Raw genomic sequence first — 19,737 nt, 5'->3', positions numbered from 1 at the left:
TGAGTAGGTTATGGGACGTGGGGCTTCTTGGAAGTCTTCGTTCCGGCCGCAGGGACAGGGGCCGGGTGTTTAGGATCTGGGGGAAGGGGACGTGTGGCGGAGGTCAGAGCCCGGGGATTTCGTCAGCTCGGCCTGGCGAAGGAGAGGTTTGAGGAGGCGGATGCCCTGGGCATCCCGGCTTGGGATGGGGGCGCGGGGCTCGGGCAGCAGCGCTGGGCACCCCCTCCCCCAGACTTGGAAGGAGCAGTTCCAGGTCAGCAGTTGTGGCTTTGAGACCGGCATCGCTCGGTTTGGGAGACTCCAATGCAGGCAGTCTCCGATTGACGATATCTGGACTTCTTTCATGGTAGCCGCACACCCACTTCTGTATGAATTTCAGATTTTTCTGTGAAGTCATTTCCATAAGGAGGTGCAGAAGTTGAATTTTCATGTTCTGTATGTGTTCCCTTGAGAGTTATTAAGCGCCGTACAAGTTTTAAGCGGTTATTTTGCTGATGTGGTGGTGCTAGGTCTGTTTTTTTACAGCGTCCGAGGCACACGGGTTGAATTCCACTGTGTCACACAGCCTAGGAGAGTCACAGCTCTTAATTCAGATTTTTTTTTTTAAATAGTAGATTTTTAACCCATATTGCATGAATCTTTGTGTATGACTTAAAGGAGGGGTACATAAGACTTTTTCCAATTGTTCCCACTCCATAGGCTGAAAAGACTCTTCGCATTGATCTATTTCTCCACTGTTGTCAATATCACTATTTCTTGGGATGCCTGGGTGGCCCAGTTAAGCGTCTGCCTTCAACTCAGGTCATGATCTCAGGGTCCTGGGATCGAGCCCCTGCATCCGGCTCCTTGCTCAGTGGGGAGCCTGCTTTTCCCTCTGTCGCTCCCCCTGCTTGTGCGCTCTCTCTGTCTGACAAATAAATAAAATCTTTTTAAAAATACCACTATTTCTTGATTACTGTAGCTTTAGAATAAATCTTGAAGTCAGAAAGAATGAGTCCAAATTTTGTCCAGAGTTTTCCTTCTTTGAGTAGGATTGTTTTGACTATTCTAGTTTTTTTTTTTTATTTCAATATATATTTTAGTATCAGCATGTCAAATTTTGCAAAAAGATTGAGATTTTGCTTGAGATTGCATCGGAGAGAACAGATAACAACCCGGAGTCTTTAATTGCATGAACATGGTATATCTTTAGGTATATATTTAGGTGTTTAAAAATAGTTTTAAACATACACAGCTATGTTAGTTTCAGGCGTATAATGATTCAACAGTTCTGTACATTGTTCAGTGCTCATCAAGATAGGTGTCCTCTCATTCCACCCACCTCTCCATGGCAACCACCAGCTTGTTCTCTGTGTTTGTCTGGCTTTTTGTCTTTTTTTTTTTCTTTGTTCTTTTGTGTTTTTTCTTAAATTCCATATTTAAGGGAAATAATATGGTATTTGTCTTTCTCTAGCTGATTCATTTCTCTTAGCATTATACCCTCGAGGTCCATCCATGTTGTTGGGAATGGCAAGATTTCACCCTTTTGTATGGCTGAGTAATATTTCATTGTATATACAAATACCACATCTTTAGCCATCTGTGGCTGGACACTTGGGTTGCTGCCATAATTTGGCTATTGTAAATAATGCTGCAGTAAACACAGGGGTGCATATATCTGCTCAAATTAGTGTTTTTGTTTCTTAGGTAAAAACCACTAATAGAATTAGTGGATCATATGGTAGTTCTATTTTTAATTCTTTGAGGAACCTCCATCCTGCTTTCTTTCCACAGTGGCTGCACCAATCTGTATTACCAGGATTCCTTTTTCTCCACGTCTTCACTGACACTTGTTACTTTGTCTTTTTGCTTCTAGCCATTCTGACAGATGTAAGGTGATAGCTCATTGTGGTTTTGATTTTTATTTTCCTGATGAGTGATGTTGAGCATCTTTTCATGTGTCTGTGGGCCCGTCTGACTGTCTCCTGAGAGCTACAGTGAATGCAGGCTTGTAGACAAGGCCCATGGCAGGAATGGCGTGGGTCCTCTGTTTGAGCCCTGGAGGGAGGGAGGGAGGGAGGGAGGGAGGGAGGTCCCCTTCCTGGTAGTAGGAGTAGATTACAGGAAGGCTGGATTACATTCAGCTTGCACTCGGAGATTTCTCCCTCTTGTGTGTTGGGAAGGGTGATAAAATCACGTTACCTCCTGGCTCATTTTTATTTCATGGCCTTGCCCTCTTGGGACTGTTCCTTTCTCAGAGAGAATTGCATGGAAGAGATAGGAATAACCCCCGGTCTCTTCAGCTCCAAGTGAGTAGAATTTTGGTTTCTTGTTATTTTATGGCAATGCCAGCTCTCTGCCCAAACAAGGGCCCGCTCTCCTGACCTTACTCTTCATACCGTGGTCTTGACAAATGCCCATTCAGGCCCCTCAGCCATGGCTGCCTTCCCCCCAGAAATGGTTTTTTTTTTTTTCCCTAAAGTTGGGGGAACTTCCTGGTGTCTTGATTTAGCGTATTCTCTCCCTGGCTTCTGTTATTTTCGTTCAGTCAGTAAATCACTCAGGTTTACACTGCTTCAGGGCTGTGCTAGGTCCAGGGAAGAAATAATTATAGTAACTGTAATGGTATGCATTAACTAAGTGCTTGTTATATACCAGTTATGCTGAGGTGTTATAACCGGAAGTCAGGGCCTTTGCACCTGCCCCTGCCTCTGTTCTCTTCCCATCCCAAACCTTTGCACGGCTGATTTGTTTTCATGCAGGCCTTGGAGACCGTCCTCGACAACCTGATTGAGGCTGCCCCTCCCACACCTGCCACCTGTGTTCGGTCCCAGAGAACTTACGTTCTGGTTCGTAAATAGTTGGTCTTATTTTCTTCATGGCCCTTTTTGTACTCAGAAATCACCTTATTTGTAGATTTGTTTACCCACCAGAAGGCAAGCCCTGTAAGAACAAGTACCTTGTCCATCTTATTTGCTTCAGTGTCCGCAGTGTTTATTATAACATCTGAAATAAAAACAAATGGCTGCCTGTCTTCCTAGGTTAGTGCTAGGATGAATGAATACCAGCAATGATAGCAGTTGGCTGAGGATTTTCAGTGTGCCCCGTACTAGGCGTGAGCTTTATTCAAATAGGTATCCATGTGTACGTTTGTGAGAGAGAAAGACTGAATTCTTCCAACTCTGCAAGTAAGAAGTACTGTCTTCACAGCAGAAAGAACAGACTTCTTCAGAGATTTGTCTCTCTTCTAGTGTTCACACAGCTACAAAGTGGCTGAGCCAGAACGTACCCCCAGGCCGTTTGACCACTCCAGTATTGAGAGTCAAGACCTGCAGCTTCCCAACCCTGCCTCTCGTCTGGCTGTCTGGATTGAAACACCATAATTTACCTGTTTTCCTTAAACTTCAACTCCAGACTCCTGTTTGATTTCTCCTTTTCATCCGCACATGTAATCATTCATCTAGTCCTGTTATTTCTACCTTGCCAGTGTCTCTTACTCCCATTACCCCTTTATCCCACAGGCCTGTGTCACCGGTGATATTAGTCATCTTCTTTCCCTCCACATTGTGAGCTCCATATGGTAAAAGAGCATCTTTCTTTAAACCTAAGCGCCTGACACATAGTAGAATATCAGTGAATGTGTGCTGTCTTCCCAGCTAGGATGTCAGCTCCTCCAGCGCAGTCCTTGCCTGCCCTGATCACCACTATGTCCCAACAGGCCCAGCGTGGTCCTTAGCCTGTAACTGACTAAGCTAACACATGGCAAAACAAAACCCTTCTGCTCTGGAGCTGGTATCAAAGAACCCAGGATCCCAGGATCAGCAGGCTGAGTTCACTTTAGTCCCAGTTTTCGTTTAAGTATGTATTGGGTGCCTACATTGTGCCCAGAGCAGACTAAAATCCCAGCCCTCATAGAGCTCCTATTCTCGTGGGTACAGAATGGTAGTAAACAAGACACACAGATGGTAGGTTAGGTGATAAGTGGAAAAATGAAGCAGGGAAGATGCTTTGGGAGGGCTGGCAGAGGGACTTGCAATCATAAGTAGGATAATCAGGGATGATTTCAGTAAAAAGGTGGTGATTTCACTGGAAAGGTGGTGAGTAGGGACCCAAAGGAAGTGAGAGGCCCGTGACACTGGGGAAAGGGAACGGCAGTGAAGGCCCCAAGGTGGGGGCATGACTGACTGGTCTATGTGAAGAACAGAAAGGAGGCCAGAGAGGCTGAGCAGAATGAGAAAGAGGAAGGATAAATGGGAAATTGGGTATTGGGAGGTCAGATAGTGTAGGGTCTTTTGGACATTGAAAGGACTTTAGTGAAGGTTTTGAGCGAGGTGAAGTTCTTGGCCAGAGGAGTGACATACCTTTACTTGTATATTTAAAAGGTCATTCTGGCTGGGGTGCCTGGGTGGTGCAGTCAATTAAGCATCCGACTCTTGATTTTAGCTCAGGTCATGATCTCAGGGTCATGTGGGCGCTGCATCAGGTTCTGCACTCAGCGGGGAGCCTGCTTGAGATTCTCTCTCTCCCTCTGCCCCTCCTCCTGTGCGCCTGCACTCCGTTGCGCGCGTGCTCTCTTTCTCTCTCAAATAAATAAATAAATCTGGGCGCCTGGGTGGCTCACTTGGTTAAGCGACTGCCTTCGGCTCAGGTCATGATCCTGGAGTCCCGGGATCGAGTCCCGCATCGGGCTCCCTGCTCGGCAGGGAGTCTGCTTCTTCCTCTGACCCTCCTCCCTCTCATGCTCTCTGTCTCTCATTCTCTCTCTCAAATAAAAAAAAATAAATAAAATCTTTAAAAAAAAAATAAATAAATAAATAAATCTTCAAAAAAAAAAAAAGATCATCTCGGCTGCCGTGTAGGAAGTAGATTGTAGGGGGACAGGAATAGAAGCAGAGAGACCAGTTAGGAGTCAATCACAGTAGTTAAGGCAAGAGATGACGGTGGTTTGGACTGTAATAGAGAATTGGTCAGATGCTGGCGATCATTTGAAGGTTTTTGCTGATGGTTGGATGTGGTGTATGAAAAAGAGAAGAAAAAAATCAAAGATCATTTCAAAATATGTGGCCGGCTTATTTGAAAAGACAAATCTGGTGTTTGGTTTTGGGCGAGGTAAGTTTGAGACATCTTTTAGACAGCCAAGTGGACATGTCAAGTTGGCCTTGAGTCATCGGCATATGGACACTTTCTGATGTCCCGAGGCTGGATGTGTTCACTGAGGAAGTGAATGAGTAGAGATAGAGAAGAACTTCATGCACTAAAGCTTGAGGCAGTTCTGATTTTTGGAGGTCGGGGATATGAGGAGGAACCACAGGAAATTCTGTATAAACTAGAAACCCCTGGAAGCCCCGAAAGCCAGCCAGTCAGAGGAAGCTCGAGGGTGTTAGTACCTGTAAACCGTGGGCCTGGAGAAGCTGTATCAGCATCACCTGGGAATTTGTTAGAAACAGAATCTTGTGCTCCACTGCGGAGCTTCTAAATCAGAATCTTTGGAGGTGGGCTCCAGCAGTCTGTTTCAACAATCTCTCGTGGTGATTTTTGAGCAGGCTAAGGTTTCTGGAGCACAATCCTGGAAGGTCCTGAGGAGTTGAATTTCAATGGCATTGGTCTGGAGGACCCTGTTACAGATTTTTGTCCTCCCCGTAGGAGGTTAGTAGGTGGCCCAGTCTTGCACACTTGCTTCAGAGGGCAGTCCCTCATGCAGGGCAGTGCACAAATCGTGGGAGACAGGGAGGCACTTGCCGGAGCGGGCTAGGCAAGTGGTCTGGGACCGACGGTTATGGGGCAAAGTGGAGACCTGAGCTCCTGAAGCCATCCACTGTGGGAGTATCTTGGAGTGGGCCCCCCAAGGGTGCGTATCTGCTTGTCTGAAACTGCCCTGTGGCTTGGGTCTCAGGAGAAAGCAGATCAGGCAAAGAGGGGAAAGGAGGGAACTCACGGTCCGTGTGTTTGCGCTACCTACTGACTGGTTCCGAGAGTTCCGGTCGCCTCTGGGCTTCACATCCCATTGATGGAATTTGTTAAACGTGTCCAATGTGCCAGGCCTGTGCAAAATGGAGAACACGAATAAAGGAAGAAGGCCCCATTCCACTGATGATTTGGAGATCTCTCTCTCTCTTTTTTAAAGATTTGTTTATTTCAGAGGTGGGGGGAGAGAGAGAGAGCACAAGAGAGGGGAGGGGCAGAGGGAGAGACTCCTGAAGCAGACTCCCCACTTAGTGCAACACGGGGCTTGATCCCAGGACCCTGAGATCATGACCTGAGCCAAAATCAAGAGTCAGCTGCTTAACCAACTGAGCCCCCTTGGCGCCCTGATGATGTAGAGATCTTAACAGGGCCCTGTGTTAAAGGTGGCAAGCCAGCAACTTAAAGTGGTTCTGGGTCCCAGAGTGACTAATTCAATCTGGTGGCAGCAGGAGAAGGTCTCACTTAGAAAAGGAGCTCTTGAACTCCAGTCCATGGGCATAATGCAGGGGGTTCATGAGCTTGAGTGGGGAAAAAATATGCACTAGTTGAACTGAAAATTAGCATTTCCTGTAATTATGAATGCAGACGACAAACCACAATAGTATCAGAACCCATGAGTCTGTTATCCATGTAAATCATAGATATTTTTATTTTATAGTTGGTGCAGGTGTTTCAAAATATTACTTATGCTCATTACTATTTTGAAAATACAGTAGTTAATTAATTCTTGATATTTAATGTGTAAAAAGAAGCACATCCCTGGCGTTTTATTATTTTTGAATGTTGTATTCTAGTATAATTAGGCTTTAAAGTCATCCTGTGTGTTTTATTTTATGCATTTACAACATTATTCTAAGTAAGAGTCTGTAAGTATCAACAGACTGCCAAATCAGGCCATAGAACAGAAAAGATCACAAACTCTGGTTTAGAAGACCTTTGCTAACCTGAATCTTGATTTATAGAATCTTTGAGGACAGGGATTTTTTTTTTAAGTTTATTATTTTTATTTTTATTATTATTTTTTGGTAATCTCTACACCCAACGTGGGGCTCAAAGTCATGACCCTGAGGTCGAGAGTAGCACACTCTTCCCACTGAGCCAGCCAGGCGCCCCGAAGACAGGTATTTTTCATCGTTTTTATTTCTGCAATGCTCACAGTATCGCATGAGTAAAGCGTTCACACTCCAGATTCTCCTTCACAAAACACATGTCTTGCGTCTGTGGCGTCTGCACCCTTCTGTAGGGCCCTGTGTCTCACTGGAACACTTCTGCTGATAGGCCCTCCCGCGAAACTTCTCGGACTGTCTTCAGCCATCTGCAGTGTCCTTGACCCTGTGGACCATGAGTCTCTCCAGAGCAGGGACTATGCATATGGCGACTCAGTAAACGTCCACCAAACAAATGGTATTCAGAGGGTGTGCACCATACTGGAGACCCAGAGCTGTGGGGGCCAGAAGAAAAGGACTGGATAAATTCGAGTTCCCCTCTTGAGCCCACAGGTCCCTGGAACATGGGAACCAACCAGGCTGTGGAGCGTGAAGGTGGAGGCAGGTCCTTCCTTCTGAGCCCAGGAAGCCATGTGATGCTCCTTGTCAGAACTTGGAGAGCCTCAAGAATGAAGAAGGCCCGGATCTTCTGCTTCTCCGGATTAGGAAGATCAGAGGAGAAATAAAATTGCTTCCACTCTGGGAAAACTTAGGAGAGGTGATCATGGAGACTTGGACCTCAAGGCCTGGGGAGAGAGGTGAGAGTTCAGGAAGGGTGTGTGGCGGGGGAGGATCGGAGCTGAGTGTGGAGAGAGGACAAGTGAGGTGGAGGAGAAGAATCCAGTGTGTGAAGCAGCAGACCTTGCTGGGGTCTCAGTAGATGGTCCGTGAGCCCAGGCGGGAGCCCCCTCGTCTCATGGCTTCCTTCTCCTGCAGCTGTCCGCTCTCAAGCCTCAGCCCTTTCTCAGGATGGGGAGGACAAGACCGAGTTTCAGGTGGGTTGAAATCTCTTTTCTCTCCAGAAATAACACGCCAGGCATCAGAGTGTAAAAATATCCCCCTCCCTTGGTAAAAGGGAACAGAGAAAACAATGTATTGGGCGAGTAATGACATTGCTCATTGCATTTATCCACAAAGTAGCCATGTGAGAGAGATGATAGGGTCCGGGGTTAGAAAGGAAGAAATGAGCAGGGAATCCTGGATTTGAACCTGGGTCGGTATGGCTGTAATTTGCCATTCTTCTCTACATGCTCCTCCCAATAAATAATCATCTCATCTCAGGGCCTGAGCCTAAATTATGCAGAGAGGTGACTCTCCAGATAATGAATTCTTCTTCTCTTAGTTTTTCTCCTCTGTGGACCTTTCTGTGATTCATTTACAGATGTTATAGTCTCCAGATTATACACCCTACCAAAAAGTACCCCATGAACAAGGTTAAAAGAGAGCATAATCGGGGAAAAGACATTTCATCTATGACAAAATTATAAATTATAGTATCTTTATTTTTGAAAGAGAGTTTCAAATGCCCAAGCATTCTTGTTCAGAAAGGAAGAAAAGAAGAAACACAATTGGCCAATAATTATATGAAAAGACGATCAACCTCTATTAGTCAAAGCAGTACAAATTCAAACAAGGTAGGATTCTTTTTTTTTTTTAGCAGATGACCAAAGATTTGAAAGATCAGCATTCACTGTGAACCCAATGGAGAAACAGGTACTTGCACACATTTGCAACTTTCTGGAAGTTCCGCATGCGTCTCCTCCAATGTTCCCCACTCTACAAGTTCATTCTAAATCAGAGCAAGTGTCTGCAGAATGATCATTGCAGTGTTGTTCATAACAGCAGAGAAAGAAAAAAAATGTCACGGAGTGGAGTCCATGTCCATCCATTGGATTGATGGATTATTATGGTTTCACTTGTTCTCTTGTCTAGATTTTGTGCTGCTGTCCAATGAGATAAAGTGGATGAAACTATTAGGACGTAGAAAGATGTGCACATGCTCGTGCTTTCTCTCTCTCTCTCTCTCTCTCACACACACACACACAAATACACACACACACGGTAGATACATGCATACGTGTTAACTTTTCCTTTAAGTTGAAAGAAAAAGAAATCAAAGCAATTGTAAAATTTTAAGTACATATTTTTTCAGCACGTATGAGATTATTTTATAAAGCTTTCTTTTTTTTATGGAAAGACATAGAAAAATTTGGAAACTTTGAGTCATTTTTATATTATGCTTTAATTTTAAATGTTATTGATGAACTTCCTACTCTGAGGGCTGAAGAAATGAACACTTCTTTACTTCCCACTGTCTCCCGACATGATGCTGTTTTTACTATCATTACCTTCTGATTTGTCACCACCGATTCCCACAGTGGACTTGTCTCAGTTCTGTGTCTAGAGGTCATTGTCCACCATGTGTCCTTTTGACCGGTTTCTTCATTCCTGCCTTCATTTTGATTTATCTGTTGGTTGCTTTAATGTGACTCCACAATTTGCTTTTCCCAGAGAAGACTTGTGGAGGCTGTACGCACTGAGCATTCCCATGCTGAAGAATGTCTGTTCCCTTTATGCCCAAATGGCAAATTGCCTAAGCTGAAAATTCTTCATTCATACCTTGAGAACTGGCATTCAGTCTTGGGCTGGTCTTTTTCTCATGGCTTCTCCATTCATCTTCTGGTGAACAGAGTTTATTCTGACTTACTAGTTACTTTAGCATTTTTTTTCCCCCGGAAAGGTCTGTTGTGTTTATATTGACAGCAGCTTGGCTGAGTGTCATTTGCAAGGGTCACCCCTTTCTGCCCTTGCTCTGCGATCTTCTGACATTAATTCTTTTCCTGCCTGGATGTCTACTGTTACTATTATTTTATTCATTTGGACCTCCTGGAACTCCTGTTATTAAAGGTGTAACTTCTGGATCTATCTTCCCTATCCTTTACCTTTTATTCTCTTTGGAATTTTCCATCATATTCCAGGAGGCTGCTCTGTGCTCCATTCACTGGCTTCTGCTTCAGTGATGTTCCTTCTTCTGGTTAGCGCATCTCTTGAGGTTGTATTTTCCCGTAATCATAGCAGTGATTTTTTTTTTTTTACACACTTCTGAGAATTCCTTTTTTTTTTTTTTAAGATTTTTATTTCTTTATTTGACACACAGAGAGAGAGAGCACAAGTAGGCAGAGCAGCAGGCAGAAGGAGAGGGAGAAACAGGCTCTCTGCTGAGCAGAGAGCCCGATGCGGGGCTCGATCCCAGGACCCTGAGATCATGACCTGAGCCGAAGGCAGATGCTTAACCGACTGAGCCACCCAGGTGCCCATACACTTCTGAGAATTCTGATTAAATTTTTTTTTGGCAAGATTTTCCCCCAAGGCTTTCTCAGTACTAAACATTTTTGCTAATCTGATGGAGCTGGGTGCGTGGCTAAGACCTCTCATGTATTTCGCAGTTCGTCACACAGTGGGTGCATGATGACCATCTTCCATATGTTTGCTGCAGTTGTGTTTTCTCATCTGAGAATTGCTTATGAAAGGCTTTCGCCCATTTGCTTTAATTAATGAAAGGAGCTCTTTCAAGAGTTGGGTTGTTAACTCACCCATCAGAAGTGTTAACAGTTAACTTTCAATCTTGACTTTGTGAATGGTGAGTTGACCATAAAGAAGTGTAACATTTTCGCCTAGTTAAATGATTTGTTAGTTCCCTTTTGAAAATCTGGTTCCATATCTAGCCTTACCCGTTCTAAGCTTAATCACAAAAAGGCACGTAAATGGGTTTTTATTTAGATTTTAAAAACGTTTTAATCTCTAATATGGCTGTAACTTGTTTTTGTAAGAGGTGTAAGGTTGACAATTTCATTTTCTTCAAGATGGATAGCCAATCATGATGGTGCCATTTATTATATTTATCATTCATTTGCAGGTCAACTAAAGTACTACTTTCATCATTTATGTATTTTGTATATATTTATACATGTATATGTATATGTATTTAATAGGTGTATATATATATATACATATAGGTATATATACATATATATATACCTATATATTGACTTAGCTTTCCTCTAATGGGACTGTTCCTGCATTCTGTACTCTGGTCCACTGAGTTACTTGTATGTCTCTGTATTGTTTTACTATTTATATTGAATATGTACTTTTTTTTTTTTTTAAAGATTTTATTTATTTCACAGAAGGAGACACAGCGAGAGAGGGAGCACAAGCAGGGGGAGTGGGAGAGGGAGAAGCAGGCTCCCGCTGAGCAGGGAGCCCGTTGCAGGGCTCGATCCCAGGACCCCGGGATCATGAGCTGAGCCGAAGGCAGACACTTAACAACTGAGCCACCCAAGGTGCCCCTTGAATATGTACTTTTGAAGTTCAGAAGTTATTATTCCTCCTTTCCCTATTCATCCAGCAAATATTTGTTGGACACCTACTATGGGCCAAACATTATTCTAAGCCCTGGTGATATATCAGAGAGCAAAACAGATAAAATGCCCCTGCTTTCATGGGGCTGGCATTCTAGAAGGGAGAGAGGTAGCAGAAAGGTTAAAAACAAGAACACTGCTCTCAAGTGTCTTGAGGGGCGTAGGCCGGGTGAATTGACAGAAGGTTCCTGCAGTCATCCAAGCAAAGGCTGATGACGAGTCGGATTAGAGAGGTGGAAGTTATGACGGGGAGAAACGGAGAGATTTAAAGTCTACTTTGGAATAATAATTGGCAGAATTTTTTTTTTTTTTAATGAATTAGATGTAGGAAATAAGAAAAAGGAAAGAATCAAGGCTGCCTTGAAGGTCGATGGTACTTGTGTTTACCCACGTTGGGGAGGTCGGAACTATTTGGGAGGAAGGACTCACTTCTGATTGGGCTGTTTCTGCTTCACGATACCTTTAGACACCCAGGTGGTGGTTGGAGTCACCAGGGCTCAGTGTAGACGGCAGGGCTGGATCTAAAGATTCGGGAGATAGTGACAGGTCTACATCGGTTTAATTAATTGTCAGAGTGCCTCTGGCCCAAGCTTTCTCCCGACCGTTACACTGCCTCTAGTCTTGGGATTGATCTAGGATTGTGCTTGGAAGTGTGCTCTCTTGGTGGCACTCCTTTTCCAAAATGGAGAGGTGGGTTCCTCTGGCCTGGCCCCTCTGATCTCACTGGGGCAGCAGGATAGTAGAGTGGTTTCTGCATGGTTAGCCAGGCTGCCGGAGTTCAATCCTGACTCACCTCTTGTTAGATGTATGATCTTCGACAAATAATATTCCCTTTCTGAGACCCCAGGTTTCTCATCAGTGAAGCGGAGATAGCACTTGTCACTACCTTGTGAGTAGTTACTGATAAGAGAGCCGATGAGAGAACATTCCCAACACTCCAGAAAGTTCTCATTTTCCATGAGTTCTGTGAGGATTAAGTGAGATCAATCATATAAAAATACTTAGGCTAGAGGGACGCCTGGGTGGCCCAGTCAGTTAAGCATCTGCCTTTGGCTCAGGTCATGATGCCAGGGTCCTAGGATGGAGCCCTGCGTCGGGCTCCCTGCTCGGGGGGGGAGTCTGCTTCTCCCTCTGCCGCTGCTCCCCCTGTTCATGCTCTGACAAGTAAATAAATCTTTAAAAAGTACTAAGGCTAGAGCCTGCCTTACAGTAGTTTTTCTGTAAATATAAGGTATTAATATCATCTGCTTTATAGACTCATTTCTGGTCCTCTGGTGACTCACATCTTGGCCTTTATAGTTGTTAAGGTTTAGTGGCTCTGGAACTAGACTCTGCGTTCAGCCTGAACTAGACCTCTGTCTCTAACTGGCTGTGAGACCATGGCCAGGTTACTTCACCTCCTGGTTCAGGGGTTCCTGAGACCACCCCCACGTTCAGAGATTTGCCAGACCCAAGGGGCTCAGTGTGTAGTTGTATTCATGGCTACGATTTGTTAGAGCGGCATACCTGTTTGCACCTGGCTTCCTCCAGACTTCACCCCACAGGGCTTTTCCCTTTGCTGATTTTGCTTTGTTTTTTCAACCCCACTAAGTCTTAGCTGGTGTAGATGTTGCAGAATTTTACTTACACTCATTACTAATTTGAAATTACAGTAGTTAATTCATTCTTGATATTGAATGTGTACAAAGAAGCACATCCTTTGTGTTTTATTATTTTTGAACATTGTATTCCCGTGTAATTAGCCTTTAAAACAATCCTGTGTGTTTTATTTTATGCATTTACAACATTATTCTGAGTAAGAGTCCGTAAGTATCACCAGACTGCCAAAGGAGGCCATGGAACAGAAAAGATCACAAACTGTGATTTAGAAGACCGTTGCTAACCTGTGTCTTGATTTATGGAATCCTTGAGGACAGGGATTTTTTTTTTTCAAGTTTATTATTATTATTATTATTATTATTTGGTAATCTCTACACCCAACATGGGGCTTGAACTCATGACCCTGAGATCAAGAGTAGCATGCTCTCCTGACTGAGCCAGCCAGGCTCCCCAAGGACAGGGGTTTATAATCACTTTGATTTCTGCAGTGCTCACAGTATTGCATTAGTAAAGCATTCACACTCCAGTTCTCCTTCACAAAAAACCTTGGGCCTTGGCTCATAACTGAGGATGACACAGCACGATTTGAAGGGCCTCATCTGGTTGTGGATACGGTTGCATAAACACCCACTGGTTGCTTCTGTTCAGCGAGGACATGGAGGCCCGTAAAAGGCATGTGTGTGGAGGGGGTGGGGGGCTAGGGCAGCAAAGAGCAGGATTTGCCCAACTGCTGATGGAGGGGCAAGGGGCTGGTTGGTGAAGAACAGTCATTCTGGCCGAGAAGGTGGTTTTGGGGTGTGTGCAGACATGCGCACTCTAACATTATGCACTGTTGGTACAGTCGCTGTGGAGGAAAAGCTTAGGTATTCTGCAAGTTAGAGTCAAATTGTAAAATGAACAGACCGTATGACTGAAGCATTGTAATTCTATGGAATTGCCTTCAGAAGCGCTTACTTACACTGAGCCAAGAGTAGTTAGCGTTCCTTGCTTTGCTCTCTGTTAACCATGGAAGATCCGTTGGTTAGAATCGACATTATTGGCATCAGACATTAACAAAACTTGGTTTGACCTGCCAGATGGAGCAACTTCCTGCTTGCTTGCCTACTCTTCCTAGTGACTCCAATTTTACCTTTCATCTGGCGGGTGTTTGTGTTAATGGTGTTTCACGTTTTAGGAGCCATTGACCTTCAGGGACGTGGCGGTGGTCTTCACCGAGGAGGAGCTGAGGCTGCTGGACCGCACCCAGAGGAAGTTGTACCGAGACGTGATGCTGGAGAACTTTAGGAACCTGCTCTCTGTGGGTAAGGGAATGTCTGGGTGATCGACACTTAACCTTGATTGGAGTGTTCTTGTTCCCTGGGGAGAGGGTATTTCTGGTCTTTGTATACAGGTTAAATCCCATTTTTTAAATAGAACTGTTATAAAGTAGTTTCATTTGGCCAATCTCGAATCTTTTCTCTGCCTGTCCTTCAAAGGCTTGAAAGTCATGGAGTTAGGGCTACATTTTCTGATTACTTTTTGCACCTCAAAAATGCGCCTAAGCCTTGTATTTTCAGGGCAACAACCTTTCAAACCTGGTAAGATACCGTGCCCTTTGGAAAAAAGGCAGAAAGACTTGGGTAACAGAGAAAATCCAGGAGATGCACACCCAGGCGAGAACCGTGGAGCCTGGAGTCCTGAGCAGGCAGGGAGGGGGTAAGCTTGTCACGTAAGGCCCCTTCCAACCCTCGATCTTCCCTGGGGACACCACATACCGTTGTAGGTGATTGTTCTGTGACCTCATTTCTGCTACTCAGTTCCCACCTTCTCATGATTCCTTCATGCTTTCCTTCATCCTCCACATACCCAGAGTGACAGAGGGGGTCCCTGCACTTGCCTCCCTCTGATAGAAACAGCCGGGCAGTGTAAGATAAGCCAGTTAACTCCTATGTCCTATTTATACCCATTGAGCCCATTTAACTCCTATATCCTAGGCATCCTCAGTTATAAACAGTTTTGTGTTATTTCGGCCCTTGAAGGTAAAAATCACCAATAAAGAATATCAAAAAGCATGGATAGATTTTTTTTTTTTTAACTTAACCTGGACGTACACAGTAAACGTGACAATTTGATGACTCGCAGTCCCGTGACAGGGATATGTTGAATATCTCTATGCCTCCGTGCCTTGTGTCATGTGGATTCCTAACTGACATGCTCCCAGAAGACCAGGACACAGCTGGTGCACTTTGGAGGATTCGGTGCTTCCTTCCTCCCCCGGGTTCAGCTCACACATGCCCAGAATTAGAGTCACTCTGGGAGACAGCGCTAAGTGCGGCCCTAAAACCAGACTTCTGTGTTTGACTCCCCACCCTCCCCTTCCACACAGCATGGCGGGGTGACTGCACCAGGTTACTCACCCTCTTTGTGCCGTGGGTCCCTCATCCATAAAGCGAAAATGGTAAGGGTCCCCACCTCAATGTTATTCTGGAGGTAAAAGGAGTTAGCGGGTGTATATCATCAGCATATAGGGAGCATTTCAATAATGTATATCGTCAGCATATAGGGAGCATTTCAATAATGTTGCATATTATTATTATTGTTAACAACAACAGCAGTAAGTGGAGAAGTGAATTTTCTCTGCAGAAATCTGTTGGGGATTTCTTGCTTGGCAAGTAGATGATGAGACGTAGTTTGTTACCAGTAGGATCATATTCACATTTAGCTTCAAAGCTTGTTAACGGGAACCTCTTCCCTTTTTTAGACATAAAAGAAGTGCCCTGGTAGTTACGATACACACAGGTGAATTTTGCTCTAGGCTTATTACTGGCCCGAGTCCGAAAGCATGACCTGGCTTGAGATCCCTGAGCCAATCTTGTATTTGTTCTCATCTCTGAATTGTCTCTCACCTCATAGGAGACAAGAATGAAAAGGAAATGGAGTATATTCAAGAAAGAGAATTGAAGTGCCTTTCCTCCAGAGAGCTCTCCTACTGGAAAATCTGGGAACAGGTGACTGGTGAATTAACTGGGAGTCAGGATCATAGAGTAAATCTTCAAGGGAAAAGTTTCCAGTTCTCGGAAGACACTTCTCCCTGCCAAGGGTGGGAAGGAGCACCTGCTCGGGGTTCACACATTGACCATCTGGTGGGCAGTCTACAGAGACCCATCGGCTCAGAAAATCAAGAGTTTCCACCCTGGAAAGCTGTAAGACGGGTATCCGCTCAAGATTCTTGGATGAAAGCCTTTGTGAATGAGCCGTGGAACATTCGCGAAAGGTGTAAAAAACTTGACAGGCCTGATACAATATATAAGCATGAGGGGGACAGTTACGGCTTCAGCTGGATAGCACGTTGTCACGATGACCGCAGATTACCCGAAAGAGAGAGACCCTGTAATTGCGGTCAGTGTGGAAAGGACGGCGTTAAAAAGCTGATACTTCATCGCCCTAGCCCCCAGGAGTATGATCGGAGAAGAAATGACTGCGGACACGGCTTCAGGGAAGAGTCACACCTTCCCACTCATCCAAGAGGGCCCTCGAGAGAGAAACCCCATAACAACGAGTTCGGTCCGGCCTTGAGGCCGACCGCCCACCTCGAGAGACCTCAAAGGGCTCCCTCGGGCGAGAAAGCCTCTGAAAGTCCGGAGTGCGGCCGGGGCCCGAGGCCGAAGCCGCGGCGGCCCAGCCGGCCCCGGGCCCCTGCGGGGGACATGCCCTACAGCTGCGACGTGTGCGGGAAGGGCTTCCGGTACCAGTCGATCCTCCTCGTTCACCAGGGCGTGCACACGGGCAAGAAGCCCTACGCGTGCGAGGAGTGTGGGAAGGCCTTCGGCCGCAGCTCCAACCTGCTGGTGCATCAGAGGGTGCACACGGGCGAGAAGCCCTACAAGTGCGGCGAGTGCGGCAAGGGCTTCAGCTACAGCTCGGTGCTGCAGGTGCACCGGCGGCTGCACACGGGCGAGAAGCCGTACGCGTGCGGCGAGTGCGGCAAGGGCTTCTACGCCACGTCGGCGCTGCGCAAGCACCAGCACGCGCACCCCGGGGAGCAGCCCTACGGCCGTGCGCGCGGCGGCCAGGCCTTCACGTGCGGCTCGCAGCTCGGCAGGCACCCGAAGGCGCACGCGGGCCAGAAGCCCTACCGGTGCGACAAGTGCGACAAGGGCTTCAGCTACAACTCGTACCTGCAGGCGCACCAGCGCGTCCACACGGGGCAGCGGCTCTTCGAGTGCGACGTGTGCGGCAAGAGTTTCAGCTACAGCTCGGGGCTCCTCCGGCACCAGAGGCTGCACACGGGCGAGAAGCCGTACAAGTGCGAGTGCGGGAAGGCCTTCGGCCGCAGCTCGGACCTGCACGTCCACCAGCGGGTGCACACGGGCGAGAAGCCCTACAAGTGCGCCGAGTGCGGCAAGGGCTTCCGGCGCAACTCAGACCTGCACAGTCACCAGCGGGTCCACACGGGCGAGCGGCCCTTCGTGTGCGGCGCGTGCGGGAAGGGCTTCATTTACAGCTCCGACCTCCTCATCCACCAGAGGACCCACACGGGCGAGAAGCCCTACAAATGCGCCGAGTGTGGCAAAGGCTTCAGTTACGGCTCGGGGCTCCTCATCCACCAGAGGGTCCACACGGGCGAGAAGCCGTACAAATGCGAAGAGTGCGGCAAGGGCTTCCGGTGCACCTCGAGCCTCTACAAGCACCAGCGGATCCACACGGGCAAGAAGCCCTACACGTGTGAGCAGTGCGGCAAGGGCTTCAGTTACGGCTCCAATCTCCGCACCCACCAGAGGCTGCACACGGGCGAGAAACCCTACACGTGCTTTGAATGCGGCAAAGGCTTCAGATACGGCTCGGGGCTCCTCAGTCACAAGAGGGTGCACACCGGGGAGAAGCCGTACAGATGCGACGTGTGCGGCAAGGGCTACAGTCAGAGCTCACACCTTCAGGGTCATCAGAGGGTGCACACGGGCGAGAAGCCCTACAAATGTGAGGAGTGCGGGAAGGGCTTTGGCCGAAGCTCCTGTCTTCACGTGCACCAGAGGGTGCACACGGGCGAGAAGCCCTACACGTGTGCGGAGTGCGGCAGGGGCTTCAGCTACAGCTCGGGCCTGCGGAACCATCAGCGAGTGCACGGGAATGAGAAACCTGGCAAGTAGGCGAGCGTTCAGGTGGCACCGCGAACTGTCCACTCCACCCGAGCGCCAGTGCGGGAGGAAGCCTTTGGGAACGCGGCGGTGTGTAGGGTCGGCTGCGGGGGGAGGCTGACCTGGTCACGCGGCCCTTGCTGCAGAGGAAGGAAAGACCCAGAAGTTCGAGAGACGGGAAGAGCACTTGAGTCGCAGGCCTCCTCGTCTCCGAGAGTCTGTCGCGCGGCGGACTGTCCTTCAGGAAGTAGGACGGGGCCTCAGCAGAGATCGTCACTCTCATCAGAGTCGGCCCAGGAGGGAGCTTTTATAAATGATAGGAGCAGGTTGTGGACGTGGATTCCTGGGTGGGGGTGGGGGTGGGTGGAAAATACCTACAGATGGGACAAATGTAGGAAAGAATGGTCACCTTACTAAAACCAGTATTGTGTGTACCTTTTAGAAGATCAGTTTTACAGAAATCCAAAGATGGTGTTACTGTGGGTTGAGGCCAGGCGCTTTTAGAAGAGCAGGAACAGTTAGAGGGAGGGCCCCCCTCTTGGTGGGTGTGGGTGATGCGTCTCCATCACGTTTTTTATGCTACGGGGTGGTGAATGTGTTTTATCTCCTAGAGATAAACTGCTCTCCTAGAGAGGTTGTGCTGAACTGCGGAGCCATTTCATTTTATCAGGTTTGTTCTGTTTTGTTTTGAAGTAGGCTCCATGCCCAGCACGGAGCCCACCGTGGGGCTTGAACTCACGACCCCGAGATCAAGACCTGAGCCGAGATCAAGAGTCGGACGCTCAACCGACTGAGCCACCCAGGCACCCCTCATTTTACCAGGTTTTAAACACAAAAGCCAATTGGCATTGCATTGAATTTATAGGTTAATATGTTTTATTGCTATCATGAATATAATGCTTCTGCCCCGTTTCATTTCATAGTGTTTTTGAACAGACAAGACAACTATTAGAGCATTTTAAGAATTAGAAATACCATTTTAACTTGTCAGAATAGCCGTGGAAAAATAGAGTCACCAAAGCCACCATCAGTGGGGATCTGTGGAAACCTGCACCTGTGAATTTATTGGTGGGGGGTGAAGAAAAGTAGCCTTTTGGGAAAGAATTTGTCAGTGTATCAAGTTCAAATTTGTGTAACCTTTGAAGTGGCAATAAGTGTGTAGTAATTGATACTTGGGAGATAGCTGCACATATGGAAAAAGATGTATGCATATGGCTGAGTTTCTTAGCATTTTCTTACCATAGCAAAAAAAAAAAAAAAATGTTAATACTCCAAGTGTAATAAATTAAGGCACATGTAAATGAGTGAAAACCACTAAAAATATTCAGGTACACCCACATAGACATTGAAGGTTGCCCACAAACCATTTTGTGAACCAGGAAAGTTGGAGAGCCATTTTAGTATGGTCCCATTTTGTTAATACGTTTTTTGCGTGCGTATGTTTATATAGAGAGAAGGACACAAAAATGTGTGAAAGGTTAGTATGATAACTGCTTACCTCTAGTAAGTGGGATGCGGGGTGTGTAATACATCTGTGTACTTGTACGTATTTTACTTTTTAACACAGTATATATATCAATTTTGTAACAATAGTAAAGCTATTTTTTTAAAAAAATTAGTCTGGTGGAACAGTGCCTTATGGTCAAAGATCCATGTCACAACCTCTATAATTTT

General features: G+C 46.4%; 1 protein-coding gene across 11 annotated transcripts in view; it reads left to right on the top strand.

The window, feature by feature from the left end:
• ZNF229 (zinc finger protein 229) overlaps nt 1-19,737 on the top strand; it is a 474,727-nt gene that overhangs the window by 186 nt on the left and 454,804 nt on the right. The window contains exons 2-6 of one of the 11 annotated variants that reach the window (XM_081807021.1): nt 2,238-2,288; nt 7,443-7,687; nt 7,866-7,924; nt 14,124-14,250; nt 15,842-19,681. In XM_081807021.1, coding sequence (XP_081663147.1) covers nt 7,654-7,687; nt 7,866-7,924; nt 14,124-14,250; nt 15,842-18,075 — 2,454 coding nt within the window. In that variant the 5' untranslated portion in view covers nt 2,238-2,288; nt 7,443-7,653 and the 3' untranslated portion in view covers nt 18,076-19,681. The other 10 variants (XM_081807020.1, XM_081807024.1, XM_081807023.1 and 7 more) reach the window with 10 other exon arrangements.

The sequence above is a fragment of the Leptonychotes weddellii genome, chromosome 16 (assembly GCF_054177405.1).
Source record: "Leptonychotes weddellii isolate Sample4059 chromosome 16, ASM5417740v2, whole genome shotgun sequence".
Taxonomy (NCBI): domain Eukaryota; kingdom Metazoa; phylum Chordata; class Mammalia; order Carnivora; family Phocidae; genus Leptonychotes; species Leptonychotes weddellii.
The sequence above is the reverse complement of the archived record's forward strand: the minus strand, read 5'-3'. Positions and strand labels throughout refer to the sequence as shown.